General features: G+C 48.2%; 7 protein-coding genes across 7 annotated transcripts; 2 read left to right on the forward strand and 5 right to left on the reverse strand.

Annotated features, from left to right (window-relative positions):
- Positions 1-659: 659 nt before the first annotated feature.
- On the forward strand, positions 660-2,108 carry N7515_000093 (uncharacterized protein; the record flags this gene model as incomplete). Its single annotated transcript, XM_056660837.1, has 3 exons — positions 660-764; positions 1,154-1,234; positions 2,049-2,108. The coding sequence occupies 3 exons, from the start codon at positions 660-662 to the stop codon at positions 2,106-2,108; spliced, it is 246 nt and encodes an 81-aa protein (XP_056526003.1).
- A 637-nt stretch (positions 2,109-2,745) lies between these two features.
- On the forward strand, positions 2,746-3,664 carry N7515_000094 (uncharacterized protein; the record flags this gene model as incomplete). Its single annotated transcript, XM_056660838.1, has 2 exons — positions 2,746-2,851; positions 3,363-3,664. 2 exons carry the CDS (start codon positions 2,746-2,748, stop codon positions 3,662-3,664), a joined length of 408 nt encoding a protein of 135 aa, XP_056526004.1.
- Positions 3,665-4,705: 1,041 nt separating this feature from the next.
- Positions 4,706-6,298, reverse strand: N7515_000095 (uncharacterized protein; the record flags this gene model as incomplete). The annotated part of the gene is made up of 1 exon (XM_056660839.1): positions 4,706-6,298. The coding sequence occupies one exon, from the start codon at positions 6,296-6,298 to the stop codon at positions 4,706-4,708; it is 1,593 nt and encodes a 530-aa protein (XP_056526005.1).
- Positions 6,299-7,031: 733 nt separating this feature from the next.
- On the reverse strand, positions 7,032-7,922 carry N7515_000096 (uncharacterized protein; the record flags this gene model as incomplete). The annotated part of the gene is made up of 1 exon (XM_056660840.1): positions 7,032-7,922. The coding sequence occupies one exon, from the start codon at positions 7,920-7,922 to the stop codon at positions 7,032-7,034; it is 891 nt and encodes a 296-aa protein (XP_056526006.1).
- Positions 7,923-7,973: 51 nt separating this feature from the next.
- N7515_000097 (uncharacterized protein) lies at positions 7,974-8,555 on the reverse strand (the record flags this gene model as incomplete). The annotated part of the gene is made up of 1 exon (XM_056660841.1): positions 7,974-8,555. One exon carries the CDS (start codon positions 8,553-8,555, stop codon positions 7,974-7,976), a length of 582 nt encoding a protein of 193 aa, XP_056526007.1.
- A 664-nt stretch (positions 8,556-9,219) lies between these two features.
- N7515_000098 (glycoside hydrolase family 76 protein) lies at positions 9,220-10,795 on the reverse strand (the record flags this gene model as incomplete). The annotated part of the gene is made up of 4 exons (XM_056660842.1): positions 9,220-9,795; positions 9,870-10,316; positions 10,377-10,624; positions 10,696-10,795. 4 exons carry the CDS (start codon positions 10,793-10,795, stop codon positions 9,220-9,222), a joined length of 1,371 nt encoding a protein of 456 aa, XP_056526008.1.
- Positions 10,796-11,992: 1,197 nt separating this feature from the next.
- N7515_000099 (metallophosphoesterase family protein) lies at positions 11,993-13,407 on the reverse strand (the record flags this gene model as incomplete). Its single annotated transcript, XM_056660843.1, has 4 exons — positions 11,993-12,329; positions 12,410-12,693; positions 12,778-13,238; positions 13,290-13,407. 4 exons carry the CDS (start codon positions 13,405-13,407, stop codon positions 11,993-11,995), a joined length of 1,200 nt encoding a protein of 399 aa, XP_056526009.1.
- Between the last annotated feature and the right edge of the window lie 1,104 nt (positions 13,408-14,511).

Below are 14,511 nucleotides of genomic sequence, written 5' to 3' on the forward strand. Positions count from 1 at the left end.
TGATTCGCCCTATGCCTTCTTCAGTCCAAGCAATATTGGGAAGTGCGTTATTTAAGCTCCATTAGCCAGGCTTAAAGAAAGTACGAGCGTGAGTTTAGGGGTTTCCGAGTGTTGTTTCTACCAGCCAGGTTCCATGTTGACAGAGCTAGATGTCAGCATCTAGCCCATCGCTTCTTTTTGCCCAAATATATGCTCAAGCATGACAGGTTTGTGTGGAATGCGTATCCCCAGATATCCAGACGAAGCTTCTAGCGGAATGTTCATAGATAGTGAGGAATGCTTCAAGGGCGTGTACACGGGTCTAAGTAGTACCGCCCTAAATGGCCCCTACGTCTCTCCAATTTCCCTATAATAAATAGAAAGCACGTTCTAGGTCCTTCAAGGCCACAGTATTAGATGTTTCCAAATATGTGTAAGCCAAAACCTAACAACAGACACTCTCGCAATTCCATTCGTCCTTCAAATATGAAAATGTGCCACATTAAGGGATGAACCATATTGTGTTTGTTGTATAGCAACGTACAAAACATGAATGTATTTAAAGATGGCATGAGCTCGTACCTAAACTGAAGAGAATTACAATCTATCGACACTTTACAACTTGTTCTTCTCTTTCTCTCTACTACTAACACTACACAGGTTACCGACTATCCGCAGCCATGCATCCGCTCGCATTTTTGATTATGCTGCTTTTCAGCTTCACCCTCGCAGTTCCGATTATGACGACTTCACAGGATTCGATGGAAGAATCTGATGGACAACCTGTGAGACCTAATCCCCCTGCTGTATTGGATAATGAGTGATCTTGTTTTCTGACTATTTGACTAGCTTGTGAGTGTTATGGCTGTTGCATTGCTGACACGGATTCCACTAACATGGGCAATCTAGATTGTGAGTGACAGCTCATTTACAGACGGACTTGGTTTAATATCGACAGGAGACTGACTCCATTGAAAAGCCTGTAAGTCGCCTGACACCCTGGTGTATCTGATGCGCCATAGACTGACATCGCTTATGACTGTTAGGCTGTGAGTTGAAGCCTGTTCTCATGTTGGAATCCAAGGCTAATGGGCACAATTCCTCATATACAGTTAGTGAGTCTTACTGAATCAATTGCATGGCCAATCCTGAATCCGTTGCTAATATACTGAAGGATGTTATGATCCAAAAGGCTTCAGATGGAATGAAAGGGCAACCGACGCCGACGACGGAAGATGCCAACAACAAAAAGAGTGTGAGTACAGCCCCTGTACTATTGGTGTTGTATGCAAGACTGACCAGTTGGTAAATCTAGATTGTGAGTTCTTCTCGACATCATCTGTGAACAATGGATAATGTTACTGACGAGATCGGTCAAACAGTTGGTAAGTGGTTATGGTAACAAGACTTCATCGAACTTCTGCTTACCATCATGTCAAATCCAGCGAGTGAGTCATGTTATCGAGCATTTGTGCCCCAACTGCTTGATGAATTAAGCTGATAATTGTCGAAAACAGCAAGTAAGTTGCCATATTTGCACGCACAACCTTGAACCTGCACTAACAGAGGCTGAATCTATAGTTGGTACGTGCTTCGCACTTTGGACAATCTGCCTCGATTCGTTGACGAGATGCTTATAACTTTTTGATTGATAGGAGGTGAGTTATTTCCTTTCGAATGTGGACAAACATAGTACTGACTGGGATCTTTTTGTCAGGATGTGAGTTATTATTATACGTCTACATCAAGCACCCTGAGTGTACAGAACTGACGTGAAAATCAGCAAGTAAGTTGGATGACAGAATCCTCAGTCCTCAGTCTTCTTATAAACTAACCTTACAGGTTGTGAGTTGTTGATTCTAAGATCCTACGACTACTGTTGATCAATACTTACACATATCAAACATACAGGGAGTGAGTATCTTCATCTCCAAGCCGAGGGTGCAAACTAATAGACTTGTTTAGATTGTGAGCAGAGAAACCCCAATTGGATCTTACCTCGCATATTTCTCGGTTCATACTAACAGCGGCTCCACGGATAGTTGGTAGGTGAGATTAATGACGCAGAGATACACGTCGAGGAGAATAAGAGTAAGAAGAAGGGTGGAATCCGCAAATTTGTGAGTTGATTCAGCATCAAGATGAAAAGATGAACGAGTGATCCAATGCTAATATCAATCTCTTAGTTGGGCAAACTCATTGGGAAATGAAGGATATGGTATGCCCTAAATCCCTGGCACCTTTCCTCAAAGCATTGCCTAACTAGGACAGAATTGCAAGACGAAAGAATCGGGCGAATATGGGCTGTTCTCTGGAGGAATAATCAACTGAGAGATCAAATTTGTACTTTATGACTGCCTTGATCTGGGTTTTTGGCCTTGAACTCCAGGGTTTTCCCCATATCGTCATGTGAATACAAAGGCAGACTCATTTTTGCATTCAAGGACGTTGGTAAAGATGCATTAGGATCTATATAAGACTGTTGCCTACTTCTCTCTCACTTATCTCCTCCCCTCTTCTTATTCCATCCTCATCTCTCCATTTATATCTTGATCTGACTCTCCACTCATTGCCTGCTCCCCTTCACCATCTCTTCTTGTCCTCCATACTCTCTTCTCCTTATTTCCTCCTGTCCTCATCCTCATCTCCTATCTCTTCTCGTCAACCCCTCATCTCTTTGAGCTCTCTGCTCTTTCTTTCTCTTTCCATCCTCAATCCTCATCTCTCCCTGCTCCATCTCTTCCTGCACTATCTCCTCATCTTCATATGAGAGGGAAACTCTATTGGGAGAAGGGGGCTGGCAAGCTTGGTATCAGCAATTCCACACAGGATCTACTGCATGAGGCCACGTTCTCCAACAACAGACAGCAACGTCGGTGACGTGCCTGGCCATGATGGCCTATTGACACTGACAAACCCGCCGACAACCTGAAGCCGAAGACGAGATGGTGGTCATCGCAGCATCAGTCACCTTTTTACGAGCGGTTTCGCACCTGACACCCTCCCCGCTTGGTTGCGTCCTTAGCAGGTTACTGTTCTATCCGCAGTTTGCCCTAGGATGGTACAAAACATTCACAGTCGGAGAACCTCAGTCCCGGAGACGCCAGATCACGTTTCTGCCATTCCAGAAGTCAAGAGGAGGGATCGGCATACGAGCTACGCAGAGATCGTTATGCAGGAAACATGTGAGCTTGTCGGAAGGCCCCTGGAGTTATCACAATAACCCTATGCTCCGGGCTAATTGCCCTCTCTTTCAGATATACTGGCCGACCACTATCGAGCTTCTTACAACCATGGACAGGCTTCAAGTCGGATGTCATAAAGACCTTTGATATGCAAACCCGGAGCCTGGAAGATCTTACATCTCGACTCCCGGATAACAGGACCTGCTGCCGCCGGCTCTGTCGACGAGGAGCCTGTCAAAACTCCTCAGTTTGTGAATCCAATCAACAATCTGGACTTTACTGCCGCAACCAACTCCAACTCGTCCAGCCCTCTGAGCAGCTCTGCTCGCTCCTCCTCGAGTGCCAACACTGTGGCTTCAAACTCAATGGAGCAAGCTGCCGAGAATTTCAAGACCTCCACTACTCATATTTCTCCCGCCTTGCAGCAGATGAACCTCGGTCAACAGATTTCTCCTGCTTTGCAGCAGATGAACCGCGGTAAGTTCTGTGTGGTTATTTGACTTACTTTGCAAAGAAAGCATTCTAATCATGCTCGATAGATGCAGGTATTCGTCTCCAACGAACGAGGAGTTCAAGAAGGCATTGAACGCCGTGAGCTTTCTCGGATCTGCTTCATCTGGATGGCCGGGCAGGTACGGGAAAGACCTTTGCCACCATCCGTCTCTCTAAGACCGTCCAAGACGTCGCAAAGGAATGGGACAGGCCTTGCTCACAGCACAAAACACAAGGCAATACACTCCCTGGCTTCAAATGCAGGGAGTGGACCAGCAAATACAATTCATGCGAGAACGGCGGAGTTTGGGCTCACGTGGCATCACTGCATCACTTATTTGCGGAGCCCAACCACATTTCCAGCCCAGCCTATTTCCCTAGCACTGGAGACCAAAGGAAGTGAGGGGAATCCCGCTGTATCAGTCTGGCATTCTCCAATTTTGACAATCCCCGGATCATATGCCTCAGGCACGGAGGATGATTGGTTGTGTGCGTCAGTTCGGCCTGATCGTCTTGGACTTCGCCAACGTCCACTGAGGAAGGCTTGAGAAAGCTGGCTGCTCTCAGTCGGCTCGGAAAGAATCAGAATCAATTGTTAACGAGTCGGTGCATAGGAGTCTGGGGACTAGGCCTCCATGGTGGACTTTGATATTGGATCAATATGGCCGCCTGGTGTCTATCCCCGCATCGGCTGAGTGTAATAAATTTATTCTTGTGCCATCCCTGCTGCGCAGATCCTGACGGGGTTTGACCACAAGGAAGGCCGTGGCCAAGATAGGCTTTCACCTAAAGCTACTGTTCTCTTGGGTTTACAAATATATCCAAGTGGCTTCGTGGTGTACACTCTCGGGCATTTGATTGTACTCCAGGGGATTTAATTAGTGCTGAATGAGAAGTACAACCTTGACCAGCCTTTGTTATTGAGCTTGCCACGCTAGCTCCAGTAATCTCTCAATGCTCATGCTGCTGGTTCGTAGGTCTATTGGGGTCTACATGTATGTCCAGTAGACACCGATATCTATGCGCGGAAATTGAACTGAAGACTAGGGTCATTCGGCATAATGAAATGTACACAGTATTGCTGCCCACAGGCTTCTCTCCCCAAGTCGCATGAAGGTAGATTTGAGGGGCTGTGCCTCACCCGGCAAAGGATTCGTAGTACCTGTCCACGTTGATCTCATTTCCGTGAATGTGTCGGGAACTGAGAGTCCCAGTTGAAGCCTGCCAAAATTCGCAACCACTCCATTGTAAACTATTCCATCCTCGTCACTCTGTACACATTCATCTCCAAATTTACATGATAGCGAGTCTGCCGGATGTTCGAACATCTCAAATCTCCGTGGTACATCGTCTTTGCGAGACTTGCAACCCCGCTGGGGGATCTTAGCTTCCATGTCCTGTAAATAATGGGGATTTGGACTGTCACGAGCATCTTGCATGATAATGGTATCCGGGTCTACATCAAGAAGATCGTATGTATCTTTGTAGTTGGCAAGAATGCAGGCTCTGGCTATAGCAGGTCTCATGTCCGGCCGACGACGGTGTAGTTCCTTGAGCACAGACTCTCGTGGGATAGTTGGATACCAAATACAGTATGGTAGCTCATCGATGGGTGTTTCCGGGGTAATGCGCGACAGGTCACCGTTCATGATGAACCGCGCGGTGATGGCAGCTTTCAGAAGAGAGCTATTGTACCTTTTATCCGTTTGCAGTGGCAACCATTTCGCAAACATGGTGTTGTTATAGATGCCTCGCACCAAGCGTACGTACTCTGTTGAAACTATGCACGGTCTCCGAAGCCGGACATATCGGTCGATATCGCCATAGAACGCCGCAACTAGAATCAAGAGATCCTTATGGAGAGTTGGGAGATCGTTTGGGAGCGGATTGTAAAGCAGTGACAAGACCTCCTCTCCATTGATCTCGAAAGGTGTGTCAAGGAAACCGGGATGTGTGTCATACTCGTTCAGGCGTCTATCCTCCGTGATACAGCAATCACGCTCGTCCATCGCCCAATGGATACCAAGGTAGTTTGTCGTCGGACCTTTGGCAATCCCATATCGGATATCGAGCCATGCCCGAATACAAGTATCACCGTTCAAATTTCCAGGAACGGGAGCAAAGATCTCCAAAGTATAATCGTTCATGGCGTTGTACTTGACAGCTGATTTCATGATCGCATCATATATCTGAAGGCTGCCACTCTCGCGTGCCTCTTCAGCAATGTGACATTCGGGTAGCAGGTCCAGCTCAAGGAAGAGATCTGCGTAACCCGCAACAGCACATGCACGACCAACTAAGTATTTCATATGAGGATACCGCTGTGCCAGCTCACGATAGGTTGCCTCTGACGCGGTCTCGGGGTGCCAGATGCAGTAAGGAAAGTCCTCGGGGAAATCTGGGTTCATATCAGGGATCTCATTGCTCATGATACATCGTGCATTGAGGGCGCGATTGAACTCGGGAAGAAGGCCACGGAGCTCGGTCCCAAAGCCATAGTGGTATCGAATACCACGAATGACGCATTGTCTTGTGTGCTTGTCTGCGAGGGCTCGGGGGATCTTTTCGCCTCGTATGGCTTTCAGAAGATCCTCGTTTTTGACCTTCCTGATGCGGAGGTTTATGTGGTTGAATGTTTCCATTTTGAGCGAGACGATGAAATGTCAAATCATGAGATATTTGAGCGATACAGCTCAAAGGAAGAGTCAAAGAAGGCGAGGAAGCTACTTGGTATGTGGTCAACTGGCGAGTGGGTCCTGTAACATGCTCCAATCACAACCAAGTCAGGCGAAGGAGTGTACGGAGTACACTTTCTCTTTTCTGTTGACATTATCCTGTACTAAGTATACCCCCTGCGAGTCTAGGTTGGGTTTGAGGTTACATTGCTAGTTTCTAGTGCCTCTTAGCCCACTCCGCCCTCTAGAGTCATTGAGTCACAGACCGGGGGTATGTCTTCTCATCACATCTCGTTAAGCCGTCACTCCTTTGATCGGAGCGGGCGTACTCGTATATAGTCAATTGGGGCATAAGATCGACATATGATAATCGCAAATACCGCACTCGCGGGCTCTTCCACAGACCGATAGGTGGTAGCCATAGCCAGAACCCCAATGGTTTCGCCCACGGCGGGGCCGCAGGGACCAACATCAGCAAAGCCGCGGCAAAGTTGACCATCATCGATTTATTCTGTTCGGCCGCGATCTCATCCGCCGCATCGAGAACCTTCTGTATCTGCTGGACGGCAAATTCTCACATGCAATAGGGAGGAAGATTGTTATAGATATGGGAGTATAGCATATGAGAAGTTGATAATGAAATGGCTGCCCACGGGCTTCTGTTCTGACGCCACATGAAGGTAGGTTCGAGGAGCGTCCCTCACCCCGCAAAGGATTCATAATATCTGTCCATGTCAACCCCTTTTCCATCTTCCATGGCATGTTTTCTGAATGTGTCAGGAACTGAAACTCCCAGTTGAAGCCCGCTAATGTTTGCAATCCATCCATTGTAGATTATACCATCACTATCGCCCTGTGCATCTTCATCTGCAAATCTACTTGGCAGCCAGCATGATGGGTGTTCGAACATCTCAGATCTCCGGGCCACTTCGTGCACCGTCCCGGGCGAGAAAGCCTTGCATCCCCGGTGAGGGATCTTAGCTTGCAAGTCCTGTAAATAATGGGGATTTGCACTGTCACGAGCATCTTGCATGATATTGGTCTCCGGATCTACATCAAGAAGATCGTATGTATCTTCGTAGTTGGCAAGAATGCAGGCCCTGGCTATAGCAGGTTTCATGTCCGGCCGACGACGGTGTAGTTCTCTGAGCACAGATTCTCGTGGGATAGTTGGATACCAAATACAGTATGGTAGCTCACCGTTGGGTGTTTCTGGGGTAATGCGTGACAGATCACCGTTCATAATGAACCGTGCGTTGATGGCGGATTTCGGAAACCTATCGTTGTCTGTTTGCAATGAGCACCACTTCGCAAACATGGTGTTGTTATAGATGCCTCGCACCAAACACTGGATCTCTGATCGGACTTGGCAAGGCCGTCGAAGCCGGGCATATCGATCGATGTCGTCATAGAATGCTGCAAGCAGAATCAAGAGATCCTTATGGACAGTTGGGAGGTCATGTGGGAGCGGATTGTAAAGCAGTGATAGGACCTCCTCCTCGTCGATCTGGAATGGTGTGTCAAGATAATCGGGGTGTGTGTCATACTCGTTCAGGCGTCTATCCTCCGTGATACAACAACTATACTTCATCGCCCAATGGATACCAAGGAAGACTCTCTTTGGACCCTTGGCGATCCCATATCAGATATCGAGCCAGGCCCGGATACAGGTATCACCGTTCAAATTTCCAGGAACGGGAGCAAAGATCTCCAAAGTATAATCGTTCATGGCGTTGTACTTAACAGCTGATTTCATGATCGCATCATAGATTTGAAGGTGACCGCTCTCGCGTGCCTCTTCAGCAATGTGACATTCGGGTAGCAGATCCAGCTCAAGGAAGAGATCTGTGTAACCTGCAACAGCGCATGCACGACCAACCAAGTATTTCATATTAGGATACCGCCGTGCCAGCTCACGGTAAGTAGCTTCCGACGCGGTCTCAGGATGCCAGATGCAGTAAGGAAAGTCCTCAGGGCAATCTGGGTTCATATCAGGTATCTCATTGCTCATGATACATCGTGCATTGAGGGCGCGATTGAACTCTGGAAGAAGGCCACGGAGCTCGGTCCCAAAGCCATAGTGGTATCGAATACCACGAATGACGCATTGTCTTGTGTGCTTGTCTGCGAGGGCTCGGGGGATCTTTTCGCCTCGTATGGCTTTCAGAAGATCCTCGTTTTTGACCTTCCTGATGCGGAGGTTTATGTGGTTGAATGTTTCCATTTCGAGTGAGATGGTGAAAACTCACTGAAACCCGCCGGGGCCCGGGAGAGACAAAGAAAGGTGAGGAAGCTACTTGGTATGTAGTCAACTGGCGAGTGGGTCATATCACATGCTTCCATCACAACCAAGTCAGGCGAATGAGAACGTACACGTTCTCTCTTCTCAGCTTCTGTTGACATTATCCTGTACCTACAACAACTACATGAAGGCTGAAGCAAAAGGACTAATTTGGTCACAATCCTCTGCGCGTCCCGGGTTTGAGGTTACAATGCTAGTTTTCTAGTGCCTCTTGGCCCACTACCTACGCCTGCTAACAGCCACAGTCGGGACCGGGGTATGTCTTCTTATCACATCTAGTTAAGCCGCCACCCCTTTGATTGGAGCGGGAGCATCTGTATAAATGTAACCGGGGCATAAGATCGGCATATCCCAATTACCAATCGCTTAGCGGCTGTGGGGGCGCAGTGCTTACTGCCCATTTGAGTAGTTCAATATACCGGTCTAAATCCCGTATTCCAAGGTTGTCAGACCAACACTGGAGCTTATTCGGTAGTAAACCTGACTTGGAGACACTATATACAAATGGGACAATTATCCAATGAATCACCTATAAACGCCAATCCCCCCATGCCCAACCAAGAGGAATAAAAATAATATACACAAATCAAGCACCAATCACCATCCAAGCCATAGCCGCCGCCCAACCAGCAACAAATAACAAGGTCAAAATCCCAGCACCAGCCTTGTCACCAGTCGTAATAGGCTTCTCCCTGGCATCATCACCATCCTTTCCATTCCCACTGCCCGCATTAGGATCACTGGTACTATTTCCACCAGTCTTGGCCGTAACCGGTGCAAACGTGCCGGTGTCAAAGTTGATCATATTCGCAAGGAAGACGTTCGTCGCACTAATCTCTTGCTCCATGCCCGTTGTCCCGTCCCACTTGTTCTGGTACCATGTGATGCCGCAGGAGCTGTTGCCGTTTCCAGTGCAGGACTTTGCGGCGGCTTCGGCGGAGCTGGCGAGTTTGGGTTTGATCAATGCTGCTGTTTCGGGGACTAGGAGGGTGGTGAATGCGAGCCAGGAGGAGGTGAGGCCTTTGAAGAGGATCTCGTTAAAGTTGCACTTTTTGGTTGGTTCGCAGGTTATGTCTTCGAAAATGCCCTTGGGGAAGAATGTTTTCAGGGTTTTTTGTAGGAGGCCGTCGACGGGTGTTTTCCACTTTTCGTCACCGTTTGTCTATAGAGAATGAATTATTAGCATTTGTCACCGACTGGGGAATTGCCGAGTTTGCAAAATGGAGGAAGGCTTACAAAGTTGTACATGTACGCGGCGCCCATCAGGTATGCGCCGTAGTTGTAGGACCATTGGTAGTTACCAGCATCGGCACAGTTGTTGCTCATCTCTGTAGAGTCGGCAACATTCCACGTCTTGTTGTTCACCAGCACGGATGAAGTAGACCAGTCCCAGATTTTCTCGGCCCATTTTGTGTATTTGTCGTCATTCGTGTAGCGGGCGAGGCGCGCAGATAATTGGAAGAGTCCGCCGTTCGAGACCGAGTTCTTCAGAGTGTACCCATCCTGGTAGGGGAAGATCTGCCAACGCAGACCACCACCACATGCTGTTGTATCCCATCTGGCAGTTTGGGTGTTGAACACACCCTGTGCGAGTGAAAGCCACGAGAACTTCCCTGTATCAGGGAACTTGAGCTCGGCGGCCATCATAGCTGCGAGGCCCCAGAACATTTGGTCGTCATTACCCTATAGATTTGAAAATGTCAGTAAGCGATCGAGGAATCTTTTAGATCTGATAAGTCTCACCAAGTAACTACTGTAGTTGCTGGGCATGTAGTCGCCCTTGTCACCCGATTGCCACTCCAATCCTTGGCTCAGCTGGGGGTTGTAGGTATCGTCGCCCGTAAAATGCCAGTATTGCAGCAGTGCGAGGAAAAGAGCAGAGCCTTCCCACCATTTTTCAGGAAAGGAGCCAGGAATCTGTCCAGTCTCGTTGCCCGCATACCATTTCATCATGCCGTAAGTGGTCGTACTTGCGGCATCTTTGATTGATTCTGCTCAATCGCGAAGTCAGTCCCTTGTCGTCTGTCGGAGCGCAAATCCAAGTAAATGATGTGCGACGTACGTTCATCGTTGATGTCTAATTCTATCGCAGGCGTTAAAGTCGAGAAGAGAAGTGCTGCGATGAGGCCATTAAGGATAGACCATGTGCCGGACAAGTGCATATCGGCTAAGATCGATCATCGATAGTATCGATCTGATTTGACGGCAAAAAAGATGGGATTGGAGGTGGGAGTTGGGCGAGATCTTGGCTGTCAGAGGAGTTCGGGGGGTTGAGGATGCGACAGCGATGATGTACGTTGTCTAGGCGAAGAACCCCGGCCAAAGTTGCAGATTAAAAATAGTTTCAGGGCTCTACCCACTTCCCTGTGGGGATCAGAGAAAATGGCAAGCTTTTGCTGGTTGATTCGGCCGACGATCAACCATTAACATCGATGTAGATCTCTCCATGTCACTCGCCACCAGGTGTGCCAGAAGGCTGGTGTATGGATTTGACATTTTATGGTTGGCTGAGTGTCCGCATGTCAAGTCATCATACTCAATTGCTGAACGATTGAAAGCGCCAGATGATGTTTGCGAATGATGAAGATAGTCGTTTTCGGATGGGTTAGGGCTCACTGGGGATGAGGACCCACTATAACGCGTGTAAGCGCCACCAGACAAGCTATTAGGTGGATCCCGACCAAGGAACTCGGACCTATTGCTTAGATCCGATGAATCACAATGGAGTGTTTCACATTATGAGTCCTACATGTTGTGCTGAGTGAAATTGTCGCAAGAATAATCCTTTTTCCGTCCTTCGATCTTTCTTCCATACCGATGATAGTGAGCTGAATATCTCAACTCTTCAAAACTGATTATGTCAACTTCGTCTTCAGTCGATACCCGCATTGGGAACATCTCAACCGCGGATCTGAGGCGGAAAAGTGGGGCCTTCCAGGGGTCTCTGACGTCAGAGGCGGGAGAGCCAGTTCGCTCTTTGGACGATCAGTTGAAGGGCTGTGTTCACCCCCACTGATAACCCAGGGGTTTCGCTCTTCTTTAATTACACAGTAACACAGCACACTGCTCATTGAGAATTATGGAAGAATCCCAGGGGAGATGAAATAACCCGTCATCTGTTAGTCCTTATTTATGGACGAGAGAGGGATGATGCTTGATTGCCGTGAGGATACATGGATAATGACCTATCTTACATGAGCCAGGGCCAACGCGTGTCTGAAAACCGACTGCCGAGTTACCATGCCAATTGCCTTCTCCTGCAGACCTCGAGCTGTCCTCGACCTGCTATGAGGACTCTCAGCAAAGCAGATGTCCGCCGCCAGCAAAAGTCTGAAAGCGACTGATCCAACCAAAATTCATCAATCACCAAAACCAGACGAGAGTCCAAGAATGACAACCATCCACAAGTAAACAAACCCCAGATATTGAGAGGAAAAGGCCGAGCCTTGCCCTCTTATAGCATACTGGTCACTGCCATACGTCGAATTGAGATGAACATCACCAGATTTAGACCCATCTTCCAAACGGATCCAAGTCCGAATATCGCCGCGGAGCGAGTTCTCATCCACCAAAATCTGCCTGGCACCACGCGCCCATTCGCCGTACCCTCCATATCCCGTGCGTCGGCCGTAGCACAAATTCACACCACTTCCGGTGAGATTCATGCCAGCCAGCCTATCATCCCATCTGAAGCACCTATACACGAAGCAAAGTTAGCTTTGGAACTTGTTATGCTCAGAATTCGGACTAGATATCCAGCATGATCGGGTTCGTACCAGTCATTGCCATGATCATGGCCGCTGAAAACCGCTGCCAGTCCCGAAGTATTGAGCAATGCTTGCATGAATGGGAAATCTTGTGAACGGTAGCCGGAGGGAAGGTCACCACCTTGGTGGTGGACTTTCTCGGCATCGATCCCTGGCTGGTGCGTTGGATTGACGCCGGAGTTCTGGAATGCGCGCATTGCCTGGACGGGGATATGGGTAAATGCGAGCGATGGTATCGTTTTGCCGTAAGCAGTCGTCAAATTGTCGTTGGCTTTTGTGAACCATTCAACGACCTGGATCAAATCAGCATGTGCATTAGAAGTTCAGACCTAAGTTGGATCCAGAAATATCCGACGAGGTCACCACCTTGAACTCACTGTGCGATCAACCCAGTTCTGTCTTGGAACAGATTCGCCATGATCATCTTCCGCCATGGGAAAGTGGCCACCTTGGCTATCAAAAAACCACAATATGAGCTCTGGAATGCTTTGATTGAGATTTGAAGTCTCGTGTGGAAATACTGGCAGGTAATAGTTGGTGACGCCAGCGGTAGAACCAGAAACAGATCTCTGCGTTAAACAACCGGGATGTTTCTTCTCCTCACGAAGCAACTCCTCCGAGTCCAGATGTATCTCGCTGTCATGATTCCCATAAGCCGATGCCCATGGTAAGCCATGATCAACTAGTGGTGCAACGATCTGATCAATGTAGCGGGTAGAGTTCGACCTTTTTGTTACATCGCCAGAGATCAAATCTCCGTTTAGAACAACTAGGTCCGTTTTCTCTGAAGAAAGAACATTCTTCATTACCCCCGTTGTCTTTTTGTCTGCTTTATCATCTACGAAGATGCTTAGTAAATTGATCTAACGCTTTGGGCATGTCATGGTACCTTCAGCAAAATGCAGATCGCCAAAAACTGTGATTTGGAATCTGTTATCCTTGTCAAATCGCAATTTCTGTTCTTCTGTGCTTTTTTTATATGGCTTCCAAGATCGGCGAGCGGGCATTGTTGTATAAGTGTGCTTCACACTATATCGTATATGATGATTGAAGATGCAGCGGGGGTAAAGGGAATAGTCGACAGGCCTTTAGCCTACCCTACCAGCATCTGTGTCAATCTTCACCTGATTGAAATATCTAATCGAGACTGCCAACTGCAGGAATAGTCAGTCTTGGGGGTGAGATGTAACATTACAGAAACGGCACCGCCAAGGGCCAAGGTCCCTTGAGGAGAGGTCCGGAATCCCGCGGGTTCCATCATCTAGACATCAGGTGTATACACGGTACCTCCGAGTGTACAATTGACTGGGCAATCCAATTAACTGGTTTCATTCGCTATCTACTCGGCTACTCCATACCTTCATAACCTCGACAATATCCATTCTGGTCTTGCTAAGTGAGATATGTGAAGCCTGGGTACCCTGGGCATTTAACGCCTAGAGGGCCAAGAATGAGAAGTCAGATATTTATGAACATCAATGAACCTTCATAGCATCATACAAGATGCTTCTTGTACGTCATGGAGAGAGGTTACTTTTACCTCCATGTGGCTTGCAGAATGGGTCCGATCTGAAATATTAGCGTCCCACTATTGGCGGAAATTACGAGTAACCAATAGAAATCCTGAATCTTGGGACCCACTCATTATCGATCTGGCCCTTGCACATGAGCTGCAGCCTGCTCGGCATCCTGGGCATGCTGTATGTATATAAGTTCTTTTGCTTTGAAATCGCACAGTGCCAACAAGGAGGTGGTGGCTGAGCCTCCCATGGAAGTTCTGCGTGTATTACAAGAGACCTGTCACAAATGTGCGTATCATCGGGGTCATCCCTACGGGAATTTTTCAGAGTCGCGCCGCTGCCACAGCTTGAGGATTGCCCGTAAGCTCCGCGACATGCACTTTTAAGCGGTGGATGTTCTCCGGGCCAGGGGCCTGGATCGGGTAAAGTTGCGCCTGTTGCATTACATAGAACTTTACGTTATGCTCAGGTATCAAAACTTTCTCACAGTGGTCTGTGGGATGATTGGTCCGTTGGGATTCGAGAAGTCGAGAGCTCTTGGCAGCCACGTGCGGGGGGATGATCACCCCCGACCGGGGTAGAGATCGAGCT

Source organism: Penicillium bovifimosum (genome assembly GCF_028826915.1).
Source record: "Penicillium bovifimosum strain IBT 22155 chromosome Unknown utg000001l_segment0_segment0, whole genome shotgun sequence".
Lineage (NCBI taxonomy): Eukaryota > Fungi > Ascomycota > Eurotiomycetes > Eurotiales > Aspergillaceae > Penicillium > Penicillium bovifimosum.